This window comes from Rana temporaria, chromosome 8 (assembly GCF_905171775.1).
Source record: "Rana temporaria chromosome 8, aRanTem1.1, whole genome shotgun sequence".
Lineage (NCBI taxonomy): Eukaryota > Metazoa > Chordata > Amphibia > Anura > Ranidae > Rana > Rana temporaria.
The window spans coordinates 186,603,475-186,628,127 of NC_053496.1; the positions used below are offsets into that span (position 1 = coordinate 186,603,475).

Consider the following 24,653-nt stretch of genomic DNA (forward strand, 5'->3'; position numbering starts at 1 on the left):
ACGAACGCTAGTTTTACCAGAACGAGCGCTCCCGTCTCATAACTTGCTTGTGAGCATGCGCGGGTTTTTCACTTCGTTAAAGCCCACACACGATTATTTTTTACAACCCGAAAGACGACATCGTTTAAAACGTCGTGAAAAAATAGAGCATGTTCGGAAAAAAAACTGTCGTTTTTCAGAACCCGAAAAATGCTCTGAAGCCCACACACAATCGTTTTAAATTACATTTTTAAAAAAACTTTGGGCCGGATTCAAAGAGATTTGCGCATTTATTACGGAGGCGCAGGGCAACGATTTTGCCCTGCGCCCCCGCAATTTTTTTGTGCTGCCCTCGATTCACGGAGCATAAGCTCCGTAAATTGTGCGGGCGCGCCGGCAAAATGCCCGGCGCAAGAGCACGCAATTTAAATGATCCTGTAGGGGGCGGGAATCATTTAAATTAGGCGCGTTCCCGCGCCGAGCGTAGAGCGCATGCTCCTTCGGGAAAGTTTCCCAACGTGCATTGCGGCAAATGACGTCGCAAGGACGTCATTTGCTTCAAAGTGAACGTGAATGGCATCCAGCGCCATTCACGATTCACTTACGCAAACTACGTAAAATTCAAATTTCGCGACGTGGGAACGACGGGTATACGTAACATGGGCTGCCCCTGCTAATAGCAGGGGCAGCCTTGCGCGAAAACCGCCGTACGTAAACGACGTAAATTGCGTACGCAGGGCTCGCGCAACGTTGTGAATCGGCGTTAGTATGCGATTTGCATACTATACGCTGAGCACAACGGGAACGCCACCTAGCGGCCACCGCTAGAATGCAGCCTAAGATATGCGGGCATAAGAGCCTTATGCCACGCAGATCTTAGGCTGCAGTCGGCATAACGAGGTTCCTGAATCAGGAGCACTCGTTACGCCGGGGCACGTAAGCAATTGCGCTGTGTAACTATGGTTACACAGGCGCAATTGCTTCTTGAATCTACCCCTTTGTTTTTTACACCCCGAAAAATTATCGTGTGTACGCAGCATAATGGTTAAAAAATCTGATCTTATCTGAAAAACATTTCCCGCACTCAAAACAGGAAAACGGCTTCTGCTTCATGCGAGATTTCCAGTGTTTATTTAAACTGTACTTATCTGAGAAACATTTCTTGCACTTAGGACAACAATACGGCTTTAACCCCCCCCGTATGAGACCCCTGATGAATGACAAGTTGTGACTTTTGTACAAAACATTTCCCTCACTCAGTACAGGAATACGGCTTTTCTGCTGTGTGCAATCTCTGATGTCTGTAAAGGTTGCTCGTTCGTGAAAAACGTTTCCCACATTCAGGACAGGAAAATGGCTTCTCCCCCGTGTGAGACCTCTGATGTGCAACAAATTCAGATTTTTGTACAAAACATTTCCCGCACTCAGAACAGGAATACGGCGTCTTTCCCATGTGAAATTTGATGTGTTTATAAACATTGCACTTATCTGAAAAACATTTCCCGCACTCAGGACAACAATACGGCTTTTCGCCCGTGTGAGACCTCTGATGCGTGACAAGTTTTGAATTTTTTACAAAACATTTCCCGCACTCAATACAGGAATACGGCTTTTCTCCCGTATGCAGTTTCTTGTGTGTGTGACAATTGGATTTCCTCGAAAAACATTTCCCGCACTCAGGACAGGAAAACGGCTTCTCCCCCGTGTGAGAGTTCTGATGTGCGACAAGTTCTCTTTTGTGCCCAAAACATTTCCCACACTCAGTACAGGAATACGGCTTCTCACCTGAGTGTGATATCCGATGTCTGTCAAGATGGGCCTTCCGTGAAAAACATTTCCCGCACTCGGGACAGGAATAAGGCTTATCACCTGTGTGCAATATTATATGTGCGTTAAGATGGGACTTCCGTGAAAAACATTTCCCGCACTCGGAACAGGAAAACGGCTTCTCCCCCATGTGCATTCTCTGGTGTCTAAAAAATTTGGACTTATCTGAAAAACATTTCCCGCACTCAGGACAGGAATAAGGCTTATTACCTGTGTGCAATCTTATATGTGTGTTAAGATGGGACTTCTGTGAAAAACATTTCCCGCACTCAGGACAGGAATACGGCTTCTCCCCCATGTGCATTCTCTGGTGTCTAGAATATTTGGACTTATCTGAAAAACATTTCCCGCAATCAGGGCAGGAATATGGCTTCTCGCCTGTGTGAGTTATTTTATGCAAATTAAGTTTGGATTTCAAACGGAAACACTTCCCGCACTCAGTACAGGGAAATCTCTTATGTGTTGGAAGGACGGCACCGTCCCGCACAGTCTGAGGTTCCTCAGGATAAGAGGAATACGATGGTCCGGCACCGTCCCGCACAGTCTGAGGTTCCTCAGGATAAGAGGAATACGATGGTGCGGCACCGTCCCTCACAGTCTGAGGTTCCTCGGGATAAGAGGAATACGATGGTCCGGCACCGTCCCGCACAGTCTGAGGTTCCTCAGGATAAGAGGAATACGATGGTCCGGCACCGTCCCGCACAGTCTGAGGTTCCTCGGGATAAGAGGAATACGATGGTCTGGCACTGTCCCGCACAGTCTGAGGTTCCTCAGGATAAGAGGAATACGATGGTCCGGCACCGTCCCGCACAGTCTGAGGTTCCTCAGGATAAGAGGAATACGATGGTCTGGCACTGTCCCGCACAGTCTAACCAGAAAATCTACTACTGCAGGAGGGAACAGACACAAAAGATACACTCCGCATCTTCCCAAATGTGGCGTAGCCGTTCTCCGGGTGAAAGTGTGTGGTGTACATTCCTTCTGTGTGAATGGGGGGGGGGGGGAAGATGAATGTTACAATCGTTTCCCAGCCGTTCCGAATTCTGGCCCCGATTTAAAAAAAAAACAATAATTTCCTATAATCGTCGGCAACATCGAGCGGCCATAATTTCTTCTGAAAAACCTTAATCGTAAAAATAGAGAACTAACACATTATGGCCACTAGATGGAGCCAATGACCATAGGAAATCACTGAAATAAAATATGACCAATACCGGTCACGACTGGGGGGATGCGCGTCACATTTGTTCTGGAATTTTATTGATAGGCAACTCCTATCCTCATATTGATTGGCGGTTCCAAATAAATAACTACTGCAGGAGGGAAGAGACACAGAAGATACGCTCCGCCTCTTCCCACATAAGTGTTGTGTTTTATTATGAGACAATGGAAGGTTTGTATACACATGATTACGTAGCGATCACATTAATATTACAATTGTACTTTTATGGTAACAAGGGGCGTAACATAGGCGGGGCTAATTCTAATCAGGACTGGAAAGAATGCAAACATGGAATGAAAACATTATTAGTGCCGTGTGCAATACATACAACATAGAATACAATTCTATACAGAACTTACACATTTCCTTTACACATTCATTCTACAAAGTTTATAGAAACAGACCTGGAAGTGTTTGTGAAATCTTCCCCCACAAAATGTCCTCAGCCAATGAGAGGGAATGACTCCATTTTTATTTTAAAAGGCCTAGAGGACCGCCTTTTAAGTGGTGGGGTTAACGTGTTTCGTCCTGGAAGACGACTTGAGAAAACAGACCTCTTGCAAGACAATAACAGACCTCTAAGTCTCCATACCACAAAATGTACTCAGCCAATGAGAGGTGATGACTCCATTTTTATTTTAAAAGGCCTAGAGGACCGCCTTCTTAGTGGTGGGGTTAACGCTTTTCGTCCTGGAAGACGACTTGAGAAAACAGACCTCTTGCAACAGAATAATAGACCTCCAAGTCTCCACACCACAAAATGTACTCAGCCAATGAGAGGTAATGACTCCATTTTTATTTTTCTCCTGCTATCAATGGCCAACACGGTACAACACTTCATCCATGTCTTTGGTGATCTCTGATCTCCTTATGAAGTGTTTCTTACATGATGAAGATCAGCCATGGAGTATATCTGAGGTGTATATCAGGGTGTGCTTCTTCCCCACATGTCCAGCAACATTCATATACAAGACATTTCCCGCACTCACTAATACACCTCGAGGGTTGTGTGGGACCCCTGATGTACAGGAGGACCGAACTTCAGTGAGGAACATTTCCCTCACTCAGGACAGGGAAGTGCTGTCTTTGTGTGCAATTTCTGATGTCTGGAAAGATCAGACTTCTGTGAAAAGCATTTCCCACACTCAGGACAGGAATACGGCTTCTCCCCCGTGTGAGACCTCTGATGTGCGACAAGGTGTGATTTTTGTATAAAACATTTCCCGCACTCAGAACAGGAAAATGGCTTCTCCCCCGTGTGATACCTCTGATGTTCGACAAGGTGTGATTTTTGTATAAAACATTTCCCGCACTCAGAACAGGAATGCGGCTTGTCTCCCGTGTGAGATCTCCGATGTTTATTAAAACTGTTCTTTTCTGAGAAACATTTCCCGCACTCAGGACAACAAAACGGCTTTTCCCCTGTGTGCAATCTCTGATGTATGACAAGTTCTTTTTTTTGTACAAAACATTTCCCGCACTCAGCACAGGAATGTGGCTTCTCTTCGTTGTGAGATCTCTGGTGTTTATTAAAACTGTACTTCTCTGAGAAACATTTCCCGCACTCAGGACAACAAAACGGCTTTTCCCCTGTGTGAGACCTCCGATGTATGACAAGTTCATTTTTTTGAACAAAACATTTCCCGCACTCAGTACAGGAATGCCGCTTTTCTCCTGTATGAATTCTCTGATGTGTATAAAGGTTGTCCTTTTGTGAAAAACATTTTCCGCACTCAGGGCAGGAAAATGGTTTCTCTCCCGTGTGAGACCTCTGATGTTTGGCAAGATGTGATTTTTGTATAAAACATTTTCCGCACTCAGGGCAGGAAAATGGTTTCTCTCCCGTGTGAGACCTCTGATGATCGGCAAGATGTGATTTTTGTATATAACATTTCCCGCACTCAGAACAGCAATACGGCTTCTCTCCTGTGTGAGATCTCTGGTGTTTATTAAAGTAGGACTTCTCTGAAAAACATTTCCCGCACTCATCACAGGTATACGATTTTTCTCCCTTATGCAATCTCTGATGTGTGTAAAGATTGGACTTCCTTGAAAAACATTTCCCGCACTCAGGACAGGAAAACGGCTTCACCTCCGTGTGAGATCTCTGATGTTCAACAAGTGCTATTTTCTCTCCAAAACATTTTCTGCACTCAGGACAGGAATACGGCTTCTCCCCTGTGTGAGATCTCAGATGTCTGTTAAGTTGGGACTTCTGTGAAAAACATTTTCTGCACTCAGAACAGGAAAATGGTTTCTCTCCTGTGTGAGACCTCTGATGTTTGACAAGATGGAATTTTTGCATAAAACATTTTCCACACTCAGGACAGGAAAATGGCTTCTCCCCCGTGTGAGTCCTCTGATGACTGGCAAGATGTGATTTTTGTATAAAACATTTCCCGCACACAGAGCAGCAATACGGCTTCTCTCCTGTGTGAATTCTCTGGTGTTTATGAAAATGGGACTTCTCTGAGAAACATTTCCCGCACTCAGCACAGGAATACGGCTTGTCTGCCATATGCCATCTCTGATGTATGTAAAGATTGGACTTCCTTGAAAAACATTTCCCGCACTCAAGACAGGAAAATGGCTTCTCCCCCGTGTGAGATCTCTGATGTGTGACAAGTTCTATTTTCTCTCCAAAACATTTCCAACACTCAGTACAGGAATATGGCTTCTCCTCCGTGTGTGATCTCAGATGTCTGTTAAGTTGGGACTTCTGCGAAAAACATTTCCCACACTCAGGACAGGAATGCGGCTTCTCACCTGTGTGCACTCTCATATGTCCATTAAGATGGGACTTTTGTGAAAAACATTTTCCGCACTCAGAACAGGAATACGGCTTCTCCCCCGTGTGAGATCTCTGATGTCTTGAAAATTTGGACTTATCTAAAAAACATTTCCCGCACTCAAGACAGGAATACCTCACATACGTTGGAAGGACGGCACCGTCCCGCACAGTCTGAGGTTCCTCAGGATAAGAGGAATACGATGGTCCATCTACACTGTGTGGTGCCGGATGGACATTTGAGGTAGTCGGGTTTTCTCCTGGACTATACTGTGTGATGTCCTCATCTTCTACTTTACAGTCTGGAGACAAAGTGAAACAATGTTTAGAGGGGAGAGAGCAGAAGTCAAGACTATGAAATGTACAAGATATTGTATAAGATAAAACACTTAAGACTGTATAACATATGTACAGGATATTTCCTGTCTGAGATCTTGCTACACTCAGGGCACCGGACAGGTTGAGAAAATGGTGAAACTGGAAGCCAACATTTTGCTGCCAGCTGAACCCCAGAATCTCCATAAATCCAGTCTAGAGACATAAATTGTGTCTGCAGCACAGAGAAGGAAGATTATCCGAGAGAAATACAGGAATACAGGACGGGGAACACAGCTCAGGAAAGTGACCAGGGGATTACAGGCTGATATCACCCAGTCCCCGCCCTACTCTGGACCAATCAGTGAGCAGTATAGGTGGAGGAATGGATTTAGTGTTAATGACCCACCTGTGCTGATCTCTGTAGGAGTGTCCTCCTCTATAAATGTCCCCGTTATTCCATCCTCCTCCATAGACTGCTGATCATCCCTCACATACGTCTCTTCTTCTTCTGATTTCACCTCAAATTCTATATCGATTGGATCTCCACTCTAAACCAAGAAAAAGAGAGAGAATATCATCTGTAAGATATAAGCTTTAATATTGTGACGTCACATAAATAAATCCCCTTGTCTACTCAAGTCCATGTTCTAGATGTTCCGTTCCACCAACCTTTAAATATTGAGGGATGGTGTGACCTTCCTGTGTGGAATCCCGGGAATACAGAGGACGGGGACATCTCTCTGGTGGGTTCCTGGTATTAGGTGGCTCCATCATATCCTTGTGTCCTTCTGAAAACTCCTCCATCACTCCATACTCCTCATCCTCCTCTTTATACTCTTCTTTAATATCAATATTATCATCCCCGAGGTTTCCACTCTGAATATATAATAAAACATTCATTATAATAAACATGTTTGTGTATAAATCATAACCACCAATAATTGTTCCTCATCTACCTGATGATGGTGGGGGATGGTGTGACCTTCCTGTGTGGAATCCCGGGAATACAGAGGACGGGGACATCTCTCTGGTGGGTTCCCATTACTGGATCCATCTGTAGGAAACACACACACTGACTGAATACATTGTTTCTATGTGTTTATCAGATGATGGGGGATCTAGGTGGAGCCTCCGTACTGCTCTCTCCTTTACAATAAAGTCTCCTCTTACCCGGTGATGTGAGGGGCGGCTGATTCTCCATCATGACGTCCTTCCCGGCACCGCTCACCTCTCCTGTCAGCAGCTCGATGATCTCTCTGGTGACTTCTAGGATCTTCTTTGTATTTCTCTATTCTATCAGGGAGGGAGGTGGAGGCAATGTGATGGTCATGTGATCTCCAGACTTCACAGGAGGAAAACTCTAGATCTGAACACAAATAGTAAAATCAAATGACATTCCCAGAATCCTCCTCACCTCACTGGTCAGGTCTCTTTATTTAAACCCCACTTCATGCTGAGGTTTCTGATATTACATACAATGCAGGTCCAATAGCCCTACTTTGAAAGTGAGGATGCTATTGTGTGAAGATGTCCTGTGTTTACACTTATTATACTGTGTATTTTATAGCAGGTGAGCGAGGAGATGTGACGTCTACCCTGTAAGGTCATATCTATGTCACCTGGTCTGGGTAAATGATTAGTTAATTAGCTCATGTTAATTTATGTTCTAGTTACCTCCTCTTTAAGACCCCTTTCACACTGGGGCGTTTTTTGAGCGTTATTCGAGCGAAGCCTCTTCTGCAATCCCAATGTGAAAGCCCGAGTACTTTCAGAGCCTTTTCACACTGCCAGCGCCCGAAACGTTTTAGGGCGTTTTTGCAGTGCCTCAGTGTGAAAGGGTAAGGCGTTTTTACAGCGCTTTTCAATTCATTTTAATGGAGAGGGGCGTTTTTGGAGTGTTTTTTTCAGCGCCCAAAAGCTGCTCCAAAGATGCTGCTTGCAGGACTTTTCTCAACGACCCGCCAGTGCAACGCCTCAGTGTGAAAGGGTAAAGCGTTTTACAGCGCTTTCAATTCATTTCAATGGAGAGGGGTGTTTTTGGAGCATTTTTTTCAGCGCCCAAAAGCTGCTGAAAAGATGCTGCTTGCAGGACTCAGTGTGAAAGGGTCCATTGAGATGCATGGAGAGCGTTTTAATAGCGCTATTTTTAACGCTAAAACGCTGTAAAAACGATTCAGTGTGAAAGGGGTCTAACTGTATATAAGATTGTATTCTTATTTCTAATAAAGACTCCATGTTCAGCAGACAAACAAGTCTCGTCTCGTTGTGTGCTTGAGAGCAGCTGGAATATCTGATATCTATATCCAGACTGATAGGAAGCGGTATATGACGGAAGCACTCAAGCGGAGTGTGGGGGACGTTCCGTGACACCACTCAACTCACGTCTTCCAGCACATAGACAAAGGAGGTAGGGTGGGTCATTCCTGTGACTACGAGCCATAATGATAAGACTTGTCTCGGTGCCCAGCTGTTAATTAGATTAATGTTTAAAATGTTGCATTGTCGTGTTTTTACGTCTTATCTATGCCAATACCCCCAAGAGGGGAACGTCCTCCTGGGGGTATAAAGAATGTGTCTGACTCGCCTCTCACCCAGACTATGGCCCAGATTCACAAAGCACTTACGCCGACGTATAACAAGTTACGCCGACGTAAGTGCAAATGTGCGCCGTCGTATCTGTGCGCCAGACCAGGGTTTGACAAATTTGCTTGGAATCTAGGAGCCAGCTAAAAAAAGTTAGGAGCCAGAAAACGCGCCCCGTCCCGACGAGCTTGCGCGCAGAAGCGATCACATACGTGAGCAGCGCCCACATATGTAAACGGTGTTCAAACCACACATGTGAGATATCACCGCGATTGGTAGAGAGCGAGAGCAATAATTCTAGCCCTAGACCTCCTCTGTAACTCAAAACATACAACCTGTAGATTTTTTTAAACGTCGCCTATGAAGATTTTAAAGGGTAAAAGTTTGTCGGCATTCCACGAGCGGACGCAATTTTGAAGCGTGACATGTTGGGTATGAATTTACTCGGCGTAACATTATCTTTCATAATATTAACAAAAAATGTGGATAACTTTACTGTTGTCTTATTTTTTAATTGAAAAAGTGTAATTTTTTTCCCAAAAAAGTGCGCTTGTAAGACCGCTGCGCAAATACGGCGTGACAGAAAGTATTGCAACGATCGCCATTTTATTTTCTAGGGTGTTAGGATAAAAAATATATATAATGTTTGGGTGTTCTAATTAGAGGGAAGAAGATGGCAGTGAAAATAGTGAAAAATTACATTAGAATTGCTGTTTAACTTGTAATGCTTAACTTGTAATACCAACGGCCACCACCAGATGGTGCCATCTTACACATCTGGTGGTAATAACTTGTAATACCAACGGCCACCACCAGATGGCGCCAGCTCACACATCTGGTGGTAATAACTTGTAATACCAACGGCTCACCACCAGATGACGCCACCTTCCAAGCCAAGTCGCCAGGACACCATTTCTAGTCGCCATGGCGACCTGGCGCCCGGGATTTGTCGAGCCCTGGTTCAGAGCATTTTTGGAGTTCTAAAAAATGGTCCAAAAAAAATTCCAACATGCTCTATTTTTTCACTGCGTTTTTAACGTTGTAAAAAATGTTCGTGTGTGGGTTTTAACGACGTGAAAAAAACGAGCATGCTCAGAAGCAAGTTATGAGACGGGAGCGCTCGTTCTGGTAAAAGTAGCGTTCGTAATGGAGATCGCACATTCATCACGCTGTAACAGACAGAAATGCGCGAATCGTCTTTTACTAACACGGAATCAGCTAAAAGCAGCCCCAAGGGTGGCGTCATCCGAATGGAACTTCCCCTTTATAGTGCCGTCGTACGCGCTGTACGTCACCGCGCTTTGCTAGAGCATTTTTTTTTCACGATCGTGTGTAGGCAAGGCCGTTTTAATGATCGGGTTGAAAAAAACGTTGTTTTTTCTAGAGCCTGAAAAACGTAATTTTTTAGAACCCGAAAAACGGTCGTGTGTACGCGGCATTACTCCTGGATCTCTCTGTTGCCTTTAAATCCGTGGACCACGCCCCCCTCCTCAAAAAACTCCACTGCTTTGGTCTCTGGGAATGTACTCATTTGTTTTCATCCTACCCATCCCCCCTCACCTTCAGTGTCACCTACAATTCGACTTCTTCCTTTCTCTGTCGGGGTCCCCCAAGGTTCTGTTCTTGGACCTCTCCTATTCTTGATCTACACCTCCTCCATGGGTTAGCTTATAGCCTCCATGCCGCAGGGATCCTCAAACTGCGGCTCTCCAGCTGTTACGGAACTACAAATCCCATGAAGCATTGCAAAACTCTGACATTCACAGACATGACTAGGCATGATGGGAATTGTAGTTCCTGAACACCTGGAGGGCCGTAGTTTGAAGACCCCTGCTCCATGGCTTCCAATACCATTTCCATACTGATGCCACCCAAATCTCTCTCTCTACCCCTCAACCCACTCCTTCAGTCTCCTCACGTATCACTAATTTACTAACAGACATATCAATCTCGATGTCACACCACTTCCTCCAACTCGGTCTATTCAAAGCTGAGCTCATAACATCAACCCGTCGCCGCATTCCAGAGCTCTAGGTGTAATCCTGGACTCTGAACTTTTCGTACGGCCCCACATCCAATCACTGGCCCAGATTCAATAAGATTTGCGCGATATTTGCGTGGGAGCAGGGCAACGATTTTGCCCTGCGCCCACGCAAATATTTTGCGCTGCCCTCGATTCACGGAGCAGTAGCTCCGTGACTCGCGAGGGCGCGCCGGCAAATTTGCCCGGCGTAAGCTTGCGCAAGTTAAATGATCCCGCCGGGGGCGGGAATCATTTAAATTAGGCGCGCTCCCGCGCCGAGCGTACAGCGCATTCTCCGTCGGGAAACTTTCCCGACGTGCATTGCGGCAAATGACGTCGAAAGGACGTCATTTGCTTCAAAGTGAACGTGAATGGCGTCCAGCGCCATTCACGAAGCACTTACGCAAACAACGTAACATTTGAACGTCGCGATGCGGGAACGGCGGTATACTTTAGCACAGGCTGCCCCTGCTATTAGAAGGGGCAGCCTTGCGCTAAAGTAGCCGTACGGAAACTCCGTACCTGGCTTGCGCGGGGCCCGCGCAAGATTGTGAATCAGTGGTAGTATGCAATTTGCATACTACACGCTGATACACAATGGGAGCGCCCCCCGCAAGAATGCAGCCTAAAATCTGCGTGGCATAAGAGCCTTATGCCGCGCAGATTTTAGGCTGCAGCCGGTGTAACGAGGTTCCTGAATCAGGAGCACTCGTTACACCGGAGCAAGTAAGCAATTGCGCCGTGTAACTCATGGTTACACGGGCGCAATTGCTTCTTGAATCTGGGCCACTGTCCAAAGCATGCGGCCTCAACCTCCGCAACATCTCAAAAATACGCCCCTCTGGTCACCTCTGGCCCTGACTACTGCAACTTCCTCCTCATTGGATTACCTTAACATAGGCTCCTCCCCTTCAGTACATCATGAATGCTGCTGCCAGATTTGTTCACCTTACCAACTGTTCACTGTCCTCCACCCCTCTCCGCCAATTCCTCTACTGGCCTTCATACAGTGTCCTCCACCCCTCTCCGCCAATTCCTCTACTGGCCTCCAATTCAGTGTCCTCCACCCCTCTCTGCCAATCCCTCCACTGGTTTCCATTCAGTGTCCTCCACCCCTCTCCACCAATTCCTTTACTGACCTTCAGACAGTGTCCTCCACCCCTCTCCGCCAATTCCTCTACTGGCCTCCAATTCAGTGTCCTCCACCCCTCTCCACCAATTCCTCTACTGGCCTCCAATTCAGTGTCCTCCACCCCTCTCTGCCAATCCCTCCACTGGCCTCCATTCCGTGTCCTCCACCCCTCTCTACCAATCCCTCCACTGGTTTCCATTCAGTGTCCTCCACCCCTCTTTGCCAATCCCTCCACTGGTTTCCATTCAGTGTCCTCCACCCCTCTCTGCCAATCCCTCCACTGGTTTCCATTCAGTGTCCTCCACCCTCTCTGCCAATCCCTCCACTGGTTTCCATTCAGTGTCCTCCACCCCTCTTTGCCAATCCCTCCACTGGTTTCCATTCAGTGTCCTCCACCCCTCTCTGCCAATCCCTCCACTGGTTTCCATTCAGTGTCCTCCACCCTCTCTGCCAATCCCTCCACTGGTTTCCATTCAGTGTCCTCCACCCTCTCTGCCAATCCCTCCACTGGTTTCCATTCAGTGTCCTCCACCCCTCTCTGCCAATCACTCCACTGGTTTCCGTTCAGTGTCCTCCACCCCTCCCTGCCAATCCCTCCACTGGTTTCCATTCAGTGTCCTCCACCCCTCTCTGCCAATCCCTCCACTGGCCTCCATTCAGTGTCCTCCACCCCTCTCTGCCAATCCCTCCACTGGTTTCCATTCAGTGTCCTCCACCCTCTCTGCCAATCCCTCCACTGGTTTCCATTCAGTGTCCTCCACCCCTCTCTGCCAATCCCTCCACTGGTTTCCGTTCAGTGTCCTCCACCCCTCTCTGCCAATCCCTCCACTGGTTTCCATTCAGTGTCCTCCACCCCTCTCTGCCAATCCCTCCACTGGTTTCCGTTCAGTGTCCTCCACCCCTCTCTGCCAATCACTCCACTGGTTTCCGTTCAGTGTCCTCCACCCCTCCCTGCCAATCCCTCAACTGGTTTCCATTCAGTGTCCTCCACCCCTCTCTGCCAATCCCTCCACTGGCCTCCATTCAGTGTCCTCCACCCCTCTCCGCCAATTCCTCTACTGGCCTCCAATTCAGTGTCCTCCACCCCTCTCTGCCAATCCCTCCACTGGTTTCCATTCAGTGTCCTCCACCCCTCTCTGCCAATCCCTCCACTGGCTTCCATTCAGTGTCCTCCACCCTCTCTGCCAATCCCTCCACTGGTTTCCATTCAGTGTCCTCCACCCCTCTCTACCAATCCCTCCACTGACCTCCATTCAGTGTCCTCCACCCCTCTCTGCCAATCACTCCACTGGTTTCCATTCAGTGTCCTCCACCCCTCTCTACCAATCCCTCCACTGGCCTCCATTCAGTGCCCTCCACCCCTCTCTGCCAATCCCTCCACTGGTTTCCATTCAGTGTCCTCCACCCCTCTCTGCCAATCCCTGCACTGGTTTCCATTCAGTGTCCTCCACCCCTCTCCACCAATCCCTCCCCTGGCCTCCATTCAGTGTCCTCCACCCCTCTCTGCCAATCCCTCCCCTGGCTTCCATTCAGTGTCCTCCACCCCTCTCTGCCAATCCCTCCACTGGCTTCCATTCAGTGTCCTCCACCCTCTCTGCCAATCCCTCCACTGGTTTCCATTCAGTGTCCTCCACCCCTCTCTGCCAATCCCTCCACTGGCTTCCATTCAGTGTCCTCTACCCCTCTCTGCCAATCCCTCCACTGGCCTCCAATTCAGTGTCCTCCACCCCTCTCTACCAATCCCTCCACTGGCCTCCATTCAGTGTCCTCCACCCCTCTCTGCCAATCCCTCCACTGGTTTCCATTCAGTGTCCTCCACCCCTCTCTGCCAATCCCTCCACTGACCTCCATCCAGTGTCCTCCACCCCTCTCTGCCAATCCCTCCACTGGCTTTCGCTCACCCAACCAATTTAATTCAAAATAGTTACAACAACTTACAAAGTCATACACAACTCGGCCCCCAGCTACATCACTAACTTAGTCTTACAATACCAACCAAATCGATCTCTTCATACCTCCCAAGACCTCCTGTTATCTAGCTCCCTCATCACTTCCTCCCGTACTCATTTCCAGAGCCTCTCCCATCCTCTGGAACTCCCTATCCCAATTTGTCTGACTATCTCCTACTCTGTCCACATTTAGGCGATCCCTGAAAACCCTTCCCTTCAGAGAAGCCTATCCCACCCCCACCCAACACCTGGACTTCCATTTTGTCCATCTGCCCATCCCCCACAGTTATTGCCTTTTGTATCCTTTGGCCCCCCTTCTAGATTGTAAGCTCTAACGAGCAGGGTCCTCTGATTCCTCCTGTATTGTAACTGTACTGTCTGCCCTCAATGTTGTTAAAACTGTTGTCTTAATATAAATCCTATATAAAAATAATATATATGTGTGTATCATCATCTGCTGGAGATAAAGGATGTCAAAGTGACTATGGAGGAAGAAGACGGACATGACGGGGGTTAAAAAATAAGATCTTATTACCTCCTCAGCTGCCACTTCCAAACACGTCTCCTCTCTACTTCTTCCCGACTCGCCTCTCACCCGGAACTTCTTATTTGTACCTGACATCACTTCCTGTCTTCCATAGAGACTTCCTGTCTCTATGGAAGAAGTGAGATCACCGTCTTGTGGAGCTCAGAGGAACTGCAGCCCCAAGAAACGTCTCGTAGTCTGAACACGGCCTTGTGCTGTGTGTGTATGTATTGTATTATCCTTATAGATGTGTAGTGCTCCCCCCGCAGGAGCCACTGATGATAACTGGTTCTTTCCCAAACAGTACAGAGGCCACCAGTCACCCACCCAAGTAACAGTCCATTCACTCCGGTTCCAATAAACAGTGGCCCAGATTCAAAGAGAATTGCGCTTTTTTTGCGGAGGTGCAGGGCAGCGATTTTGCCCTGCGCCCCCGCAAATTTGCTCCGCTGCCCTCGATTCACGGAGCAGTAGCTCCGTAAATTGCGAGGGCGCGCCGGCAAAATTGCCCGGCGCTAGAGCACGCAATTTAAATGATCCCGTAGGGGGCAGAATTCATTTAAATTAGGCGCGCTCCTGCGCCGAACGTAGGGCGCATGCTCCATCGGGAAACTTTCCCGACATGCTTTGCGGCAAATGACGTCGCAAGGACGTCATTTGCTTCATAGTGAACGTGAATGGCGTCCAGCGCCATTCACGAATCACTTACGCAAACGACGTAACATTCAAATATCGCGACGCGGGAACGACGGGTATCCTTTAGCATTGGCTGCCCCTACTATTAGAAGGGGCAGCCTTACGCTAAACACGCCATACGGAAACGACGTAACTTGCGTACGCAGGGCTCGCGCAACATTGTGAATCGGTGTTAGTATGCAATTTGCATACTATACACTGAGCACAATGGGAGCGCCCCCTAGCGGGCATCGCAAGAATGCAGCCTAAAATATGCGTGGCATAAGAGCCTTATGCCACGCAGATTTTAGGCTGCAGTCGGCGTTACGATGTTCCTGAATCAGGAGCATTCGTAACGCCGGAGCAAGTAAGCAATTGCGCTGTGTAACCTATGGTTACACAGGCGCAATTGCTACTTGAATCTGGGCCAGTGTCATGTGTTTGTATTTTTGTAATGAATTGCTGGTAGAAGTCGGGGGTTTGGGATACTCCAAAACGGCTGGCAACATTAACCCCTTGCCTACCGGGCAATTTTACCCCCTTCCTACCCAGGCCAGTTTTCAGTGCAGTCACACTTTGAATGACAATTACTCGGTCATGTAACACTTTATATGACATTTTTATAATTTTCTTCACACAAATAGGGCTTTTTTTTGGGCGGTATTTAATCACTGCTGGGATTTTTTATTTATTTCTTCATAAAAAAAACTTAAAAGACAGAAAATGTTCTTAGTTTCTGTCAGTAAATTTTGTAAATAAGTGATTTTTCTCCTTTACAGATGTGCGCTGATGAGGCGGCACTCATTGGCACCAATAGGCTGCACTGATTAGGTGGCACTGATGAGTAGGCACTAATATTCTGCACTTACGGGCAGTTATAGGTGGCACTGATGGGTGGCAGTGGTGTACACTGATGGGTGGCAGTGGTGGACACTGATGGGTGGCAGTGGTGAGCACTGATAGGCATTAATAGCTGGCACTGGTGGGCACTGATGGGTGAAACTGATAAGCTTTACTGCTGGGCAGCACTGAAAGCCAGCACTGAGTGGCATTGCTAATGGGCACTGATTTCTGGCTCTGGTGGGCGCTGATTGCTGGCACTGATAGGTGGCACTGACAGGCATTGATATCTGGCACTGATGGGTGGAACTGATAAGCTTTACTGCTGGGCAGCACCGTTAGGCAGCACTGAAAGCAAGCACTGAGTGGCATTACTAATGGGCACTGATTTCTGGCTCTGGTGGGCGCTGATTGCTGGCACTGACAGGCATTGATATCTGGCACTGGTGGGTGGAACTGATAAGCTTTACTGCTGGGCTGCACTATTAGGCGGCACTAAAAGCCAGCACTGAGTGGCATTACTAATGGGCACTGATTTCTGGCTCTGGTGGGTGCTGATTGCTGGCACTGATAGGTGGCACTGACAGGCATTGATATCTGGCACTGGTGGGCACTGATGGGTGGAACTGATAAGCTTTACTGCTGGGCAGCACCGTTAGGCGGCACTGAAAGCCAGCACTGAGTGGCATTACTAATGGGCACTGATTTCTGGCACTTGTGGGCACTGGTTGCGCTCGAATGTAATCAGGGCACTGATGATCAGTGACCTGATTACATCTCTGACTGTTCCCTGCTAAAAGATCCCACTGATTGCCTCTCCTCCCCACACACTCTGTCAATGTGAGGCGAGGAGCGCCGATAAATGTCACTTCCTTGTTTACATGTGATCGGCTGTGATTGGACACAGCCGATCACATGATTAAAGAACCGCTTTAACCGTGCCCTAGCAACTGTGATCGCCATGCCCCATGCGGGACCAGCCGCTCGGGTGCGCCGCCACATGATGTTCACCCAGAATAAGAGGCACGAGGAAAGGAATGCCGATAACTGGCTTGTGTTTACATTGTGATCAGCTGTGATTGGACACAGCTAATCACATGGTAAAGAGCCGCCGATTGGCTCTTTAGCCCTAATTTATATTAATTCCCTCCTACTTTTCATTTAACCCTGAGTGCAGCCTCATCGCCCATGTGATGTCCATCTCTAGACCGCACCCTGCATACACCCACTTCCACGTTATCCATCTGAGGACAGACACCGCCACACACGGAGCCGCACAAATGAAGTGTGTTTGGCAGACGACCTCCATGTGGACTTTGTCCATGCGGCACTAGGAGCCTTTCAGCATGGTCGGGGAGTGGTGAGATTGCACGGTGTATATTGTCCATTGGACACCCACCCACATCCAGCCGGCTTCCTTGCGTCATCCTGCATGCACTCCGCTCCTACCGGCACCCACTTACAGACCGGCCCCATACAGCCAGATCAGTCACGGGGATACCATTCAGAGTACTGGTGTGCAGACATCTGTCAGCCATTTTTACTGTAGAGTGATGGTCAGAGGTATAGGGTGACCCCGGGGCTGCTGTTAAAAATCACGGGTCCCCAAACAGCCTGACAGGGCCCCCACACCCACCCCCAGCCAGAAGTGACTGAGGACACAGATTGACCAGTTTCGTTCTCTGTAGCCTCAGCTGCACAGATGAATGAATTTGAAGCACTCTGAAGGTTCTTTCTCATTCGCAAACTGAAGCATAGTATACACAGTTTACTATTCTTCGATTGTGAATGGGCACATGGGTGATTGGTACTGATCACTTACTGTGGTCGTTCAGGACAATAAGGGACCAATAAATGATATGTACTGGCCCCTTCCCCCGCTCTCCATCCTGAAACATCCCCCTGTGTGCCCGGCAGCAGAGGAGAGGAGGGAAGCCAGGAGCTGCTGTGGGGTTAAGGGGAGCACACGGGGGCCCAGATGGCAGATGGAAGGGTTGCATGTACTAGAACCACTCCCCCCTACAGGGCAGCCGGAAGGAGAAGCTGGCCGCACTGCAGGGGAAGACAGAAGAGGATAAGTATCTGCAATAAAACAGTACAGTCGACCCCCCTGCTCAGCAGGTGACTGGGCCCCCGCACCCCTTTTTAACTGATGGGGCCCAGTACAGGAGGGCTGTCTGTACTATTTTATCAGCTGCCCTGGGTGACCCTCTCTTACCTGTCCAATATGCTAGACAATATATAAAGTCCAAGGTTCATCCGTCATGGTGGGCATACCCCCCAAGGGGGTCCTCAGGGACTGGGTTCCATAGCGATGGACCCCCACTCTGGACCTGCATAGCAACCTGCAGCTAACTCGAGTTGCACAAAATGCCAGTGTGAGCGCCCCCACGCAGGATCCAGTGCCTGAAGCAACATTACAGGCCGTCTTCATGGTGCGGGGTCCAGGTACGACTCCCAACTGAGGATGTCCTCATCCGGACACATTGCTTCTGTATAGGTGTTAGAAGACGGCGAGGTGTTGATTGAATAATTCAAATAAAACTACAAAGAAACACGTCAAGCGGATTTCTCCATGAGGGAGAAGAGGTCAATCACCTTCAGACACCAGCAGAAAACTGAGGACTCACTGAGTGGGGGAGGGTTGGGGGAAGGTGCCCCAGAAGGGGAGGGCAGGTACTATACATCTCTATGAATTGGGGTAAAAAAATTATGTTTTTAGGCCATTTGAATGTTTTCCTTTGATTTAAAATGGAGAATGTTGCATTTGGCCACTAGGTGGAGCTAATGCCTATGATACTTAGTGCCATGTAATAGCCAAATGCAGTTTTCTCCGTATTACATTACTGGTTGGTATATTATTTCTGGTTTATGTCCTTTAATGTGACAAACATTCGCCCAGCTGTGCCAAATTCTGCCCGTATTTTTATTATCACAGCAATTTCCTATCACCGTCATCTCAATTATGGGACAATAATGCCGTATTAATACTGCAGTGCCACACTATGGCCACTAGATGGAGCCAATGACCACAGGAAATCACTGAAATAAAATATGACCAATACCGGTCACGGCTGGGGGGATGGGCGTCACATTTGTTCTGGAATCTTATTGATAGGAAACTCCTATCCTCATATTGATTGGCGGTTCCAAATAAATAACTACTGCAGGAGGGAACAGACACAGAAGATACGCTCCGCCTCTTCCCAAATAAGTGTTGTGTTTTATTATGAGACAATGGAAGGTTTTTATACACATGATTACGTAGCGATCACATTAATATTACAATTGTACTTTTATGGTAACAAGGGGTGTAACATAGGCGGGGCTAATTCTAATCAGGACTGGAAAGAATGCAAACATGGAATGAAAACATTATTAGTGCCGTGTGCAATACATACAACATAGAATACAATTCTATACAGAACTTACACATTTCCTTTACACATTCATTCTACAAAGTTTATAGAAACAGACCTGGAAGTGTTTGTGAAATCTTCCCCCACAAAATGTACTCAGCCAATCAGAGGGAATGACTCCATTTTTATTTTAAAAGGCCTAGAGGACCGCCTTTTAAGTGGTGGGGTTAACGCGTTTCGTCCTGGAAGACGACTTGAGAAAACAGACCTCTTGCAAAACAATAATAGACCTCTAAGTCTCCACACCACAAAATGTCCTCAGCCAATGAGAGGGAATGACTCTATTTTTATTTAAAAATCCCTAGAGGACCGCCTTTTATGTGGTGGGGTTAACACGTTTCGTCCTGGAAGACGACTTGAGAAAACAGACCTCTTGCAAGAGTTTCCACCACAAAATGTACTCAGCCAATGAGAGGGAATGACTCCATTTTTATTTTTCTCCTGCTATCAATGGCCAACACGGTACAACACTTCATCCATGTCTTTGGTGATCTCTGATCTCCTTATGAACTGTTTCTTACATGATGAAGATCAGCCATGGAGTATATCTGAGGTGTATATCAGGGTGTGCTTCTTCCCCACATGTCCAGCAACATTCATATACAAGACATTTCCCGCACTCACTAATACACCTCGAGGGTTGTGTGGGACCCCTGATGTACAGGAAGATGGGACTTCAGTGAGGAACAATTCCCTCACTCAGGACAGGAATACGGCTTCTTTTTCGAGTGCACTCTCTGATGTTTGGAAAGATGACACTTCTGTGAAAAACCTTTCCCGCACTCAGGACAAGAATACGGCTTCTCTCCCGTGTGAAATCTCAGATGTCTTTTATGAGAGGACGTGTCTGAAAAACATTTCCCGCATTTAAAACAGCAATATGGCTTCTCCCCCGTATGCAATCTCTGATGTTTGGAAAGATCGGCCTTCAATGAAAAACATTTCCCGCATTCGGGACAGGCATACGGCTTCTCCTCCATGTGCAATTTCTGATGATGGGTAAGATTGGACTTCTGTGAAAAACATTTCCCACACTCAGGACAGGAATATGGCTTCTCCCCCGTGTGCACTTTCTGATGATGGGAAAGATTGGACTTCTGTGAAAAACATTTCCCGCACTCAGGACAGGAATATGGCTTTTCCCCCGTGTGAGATCTCTGATGTTTGTAAAGACTGGACTTTTCTGTAAAACATTTCCCGCACTCAGAACAGGAATACGGCTTCTCCCCCGTGTGAGAGCTCTGATGTGCAGTAAGACGGGACTTCACTGTAAAACATTTCCCACACTCAGTACAGGAATACGGCTTTTCCCCCATGTGCAATTTCTGATGATGGTAAAGGGTGGACTTCTGTGAAAAACATTTCCCGCACTCAGGACAGGAATACGCCTTCTCCCCCGTGTGCAATTTCTGATGATTGGTAAGATGGGACTTCTGTGAAAAACATTTCCCGCACTCAGGACAGGTATATGGCTTTTCCCCCGTATGCAATTTCTGATGACCGGAAAGATGGGACTTCTGTGAAAAACATTTCCCGCACTCAGGACAGGAATACGGCTTCTCCCCCATGTGCAATTTCTGATGTCTTTGAAGATTGCTCTTTAGTGTAAAACAATCCCCGCACTCGGGACAGGAATACGGCTTCTCCCCCGTGTGAGATCTCTGATGTGTGGAAAGATGGGACTTCAATGTAAAACATTTCCCGCACTCAGTACATGAATACAGCTTCTCCCCCGTGTGAGATCTCTGATGTGTGGAAAGATGGGAGCTCTGTGAAAAACATTTCCCGCACTCAGAACAGGAATACGGCTTCTCCCCAGTGTGAGATCTCTGATGTGTGTAAAGATGGGACTTCTGTGAAAAACATTTCCCACACACAGAACAGGAAAGTGGCTTCTCACCCGTGTGCAATTTCTGATGATGGGAAAGATGGGACTTCTGTGAAAAACATTTCCCGCACTCAGGACAAGAATATGTCTTCTCCCCCGTGTGCAATTTCTGATGAATGGAAAGATAGGACTTCTGTGAAAAACATTTCCCGCACTCAGGACAAGAATATGTCTTCTCCCCCGTGTGCAATTTCTGATGAATGGAAAGATAGGACTTCTGTGAAAAACATTTCCCGCACTCAGGACAAGAATACGGCTTCTCCCCCGTGTGCAATTTCTGATGATGGGAAAGACGGGACTTACGTGGAAAACATTTCCCGCACTCAGGACAAGTATATGGCTTCTCCCCCGTGTGCAATTTCTGATGATGGAAAAGATTGGACTTCCGTGAAAAACATTTCCCACACTCAGGACAGGAATTCGGCTTCTCCCCCATGTGCAATTTCTGATGTTTGGAAAGCATAGACTTCATTGAAAAACATTTCCCGCACTCAGTACAAGCATACAGCTTCTCCCCCATGTGCAATCTTAGATGAGAGATAAGACTGGACTTCAATGAAAAACATTTCCCGCACTCAGTACAAGCATACGGCTTCTCCCCCGTGTGCAATCTCTGATGAGAGATAAGACTGGACTTCATTGAAAAACATTTCCCGCACTCAGTACAGGAATATGGCTTCACCCCCGTGTGCAATCTCTGATGATAGATAAGACTGGACTTCATTGAAAAACATTTCCCGCACTCAGTACAGGAATATGGCTTCTCCCCCGTGTGCAATCTCTGATGATAGGAAAGACTGGACTTCATTGAAAAACATTTCCCGCACTCAGTACAGGAATATGGCTTCTCCCCCGTGTGAGATCTCTGATGCGTGGAAAGACTGGACTTATGTGAAAAACATTTCCCGCACTCATCACAGGAATACGGCTTCTCCCCTGTGTGAGATCTTTTATGTGCATTAAGACGGTATTTAAAACGGAAACACTTTCCGCACTCAGTACAGGCAAATGTCTTATCTTTTGGAAGGACGGCACCGTCCCGCACAGTCTGAGGTTCCTCAGGATAAGAGGAATACGATGGTCCGGCACCGTCCCGTACAGTCTGAGGTTCCTCAGGATAAGAGGAATACGATGGTCCGGCACCATCCCGCATAGTCTGAGGTTCCTCAGGATAAGAGGAATACGATGGTCCGGCACCGTCCCGCACAGTCTGAGGTTCCTCAGGATAAGAGGAATACGATGGTCCATCTACACTGTGTGGTGCCGGATGGACATTTGAGGTAGTCGGGTTTTCTCCTGGACTATACTGTGTGATGTCCTCATCTTCTACTTTACAGTCTGGAGACAAAGTGAGACAATCCTCTGAGGTTTTCCTCATCTCCCGTCCATCTACTAAAATAGAAATACAAAGATTATTACTAGACATGAGCTGATTGGTTCCCCTAAACCAGGACTCCGCCCACATCAGGCAGCTTTGTCTCTGAGGATCTTACAATTCCCCCCTCAAGGTAACTAGTAAATGGGTCCTCTGATCTCCTACCAGATCATTTCTTTATATATGGACCTTAGTCAGAGAGTGAGGAAACAACGAGAACTGTCTTATATAGGAGTGACAGTTACATAGTAGGTGAGGCTGAAAAAAGACACAAGTCCCCCCTCTGTGTGTGATTATATGTCAGCATTACATTGTAAATCCCTGTATGTTGCGGTCATTCAGGTGCTTATCTAATCATTTTTTTTAACTGTCGATGTCCCCCGCTGAGATCACCGCCTGTGGAAGGGAATTCAAAACCCTTGCCGCTCCTACAGTAAAGAACCCCCTACGCAGTTTAAAGATAAACTTATTGTTAAGTTAAATTAAACAATAAATTAAATTACCTTACCTAGAAAAGTTTTCTCACCAGTACGGTATTTGTACAATGAAATCATCTCCCCTCTCAAGAGTCTCTTCTCCAGAGAGAATAAGTTCAGAGCTCACAACTAGAGTTGAGCGGACACCTGGATGTTCGGATTCGACCGAACTTCGGAAAAAAGTCTGGGTTCGGAACCCGAATTTGACCCCGTACCCGAACCCCATTGAAGTCAATGGGGACCCGGACTCTTGACTACTAAAATGTCTCTAAAAAAACGAATGGAAAGGGCTAGAGGGCTGCAAATGGCAGAAAAATGTGGATCGGGAAAATAACTTAAAATAACATAAAAAAAATAAAATAAAATCTTGACCTAGGAGGACGAGGTCCATATGGAGTAGGAGGTTGAGGGTTAGGGTTAGGGTTAGGGTTGGCTAGAGGGCTGCAAATGGCAACAAAATGTCGGGAAGAGCATGGCAAGTACTCTGCAAAGAATTGTGGATCGGGAAATAACTTAAACTAACATTAAAAAATATATATATGTAATCTTGACCTAGGAGGACGAGGTCCATATGGAGTAGGAGGTTGAGGTGGCGGTGTAGGTGGAAGCGGCGGTGGAGGAGGACGAGGTAGCCAACACAGCAGGTTTTGGTTTTTAATTGATTTATTTTTTAAATTAGGGTACACCCCAAAAGAGTGAGAAAGATCTACGGTTGCCACCTAATCCCTTTAAACCCGAACACATAGGCCCAGATTCTTAAAGGACTTACGACGGCGTAGCGCCATGTACGCCGTCGTAAGTCCGAATGAGAGCCGTCGTATCTATGCGCCTGATTCTTAGAATCAGTTACGCATAGATTTGTATTACATCTGACCAGCGTAAGTCTTTTACGCTGTCAGATCGTAACTGCATATTTACGCTGGCCGCTAGGGGCGTGTACGCTGATTTACGCTTAGAAATATGTAGATAAGCTAGCTATTTACGCTACGCCGCCACAACTTTGTTTTCAGAATACGGCACGTGCCCGAAAAAATTGCAGAGGCGTAACGTAAATAGGATACGTTACGCCCGCACAAAGATACGCGCATCTACATGAATCCGGGCCATAGTAATTACACAGGTTCTGGGGCTAATTTAATGTCGATAAGGCACCAAGTGAGTTTAATTAGCAGCACCTTAATCAGCCAGAGAACCTGTGTAATTAATATGTTTTTGCATTTAAAGGGATGAGGTGGCAACCCTAGAAAGCTCAGAAAAAAACAATGGCTGGGTAAGGCCGGCCCGGTGTCTATTCTGCACAAGGTACGGACAAGTCCTCTGGGATCCATGCCTGGTTCATTTTAATGAACGTGAGCTTGTCCACATTGTCTCTGGACAGGCGGCTGCGCTTGTCTGTGATAAGGCCCCCTGCCGTGCCAAATACACGTTCAGACAATACACTGGCCGCAGGGCAGGCCAGCACCTCCAAGGCGTAAAGGTCAAGCTCAGGCCATGTGCCCAATTTGGAGACCCAGAAGTTTAAGGGGGCAGACCCGTCATTCAGTACGTGTAGGGGTGTGCTCACATACTGCTCCACCATGTTGCTGAAATGCTGCCTCCTGCTAAAACGTTCCATATCAGCTGGTGGTGCTGG

The 24,653-nt window shown here is 47.2% G+C and overlaps 3 protein-coding genes across 3 annotated transcripts in view; all 3 read right to left on the reverse strand.

The window, feature by feature from the left end:
* Nucleotides 1–1,094: 1,094 nt before the first annotated feature.
* LOC120910750 (gastrula zinc finger protein XlCGF7.1-like) lies at nucleotides 1,095–2,298 on the reverse strand. Its single transcript, XM_040322483.1, has one exon. It carries the CDS (start codon nucleotides 2,108–2,110, stop codon nucleotides 1,232–1,234), a length of 879 nt encoding a protein of 292 aa, XP_040178417.1. The 5' UTR covers nucleotides 2,111–2,298; the 3' UTR covers nucleotides 1,095–1,231.
* A 1,745-nt stretch (nucleotides 2,299–4,043) lies between these two features.
* Nucleotides 4,044–5,901, reverse strand: LOC120909715 (oocyte zinc finger protein XlCOF7.1-like). The gene has a single exon (XM_040321444.1). The coding sequence runs from the start codon at nucleotides 5,808–5,810 to the stop codon at nucleotides 4,089–4,091; it is 1,722 nt and encodes a 573-aa protein (XP_040177378.1). The 5' UTR covers nucleotides 5,811–5,901; the 3' UTR covers nucleotides 4,044–4,088.
* Nucleotides 5,902–19,196: 13,295 nt separating this feature from the next.
* Nucleotides 19,197–24,653, reverse strand: part of LOC120910639 (zinc finger protein 208-like) — a 94,447-nt gene continuing 88,990 nt past the window's right edge. Inside the window, exons 6-7 of the mRNA XM_040322394.1 lie at nucleotides 19,981–22,116; nucleotides 19,197–19,206 (exon numbers count right to left, since the gene is read on the reverse strand). Of these exons, the coding sequence (XP_040178328.1) occupies nucleotides 19,197–19,206; nucleotides 19,981–22,116 (2,146 nt within the window). The remainder of the gene's footprint in view (nucleotides 19,207–19,980; nucleotides 22,117–24,653) is intronic.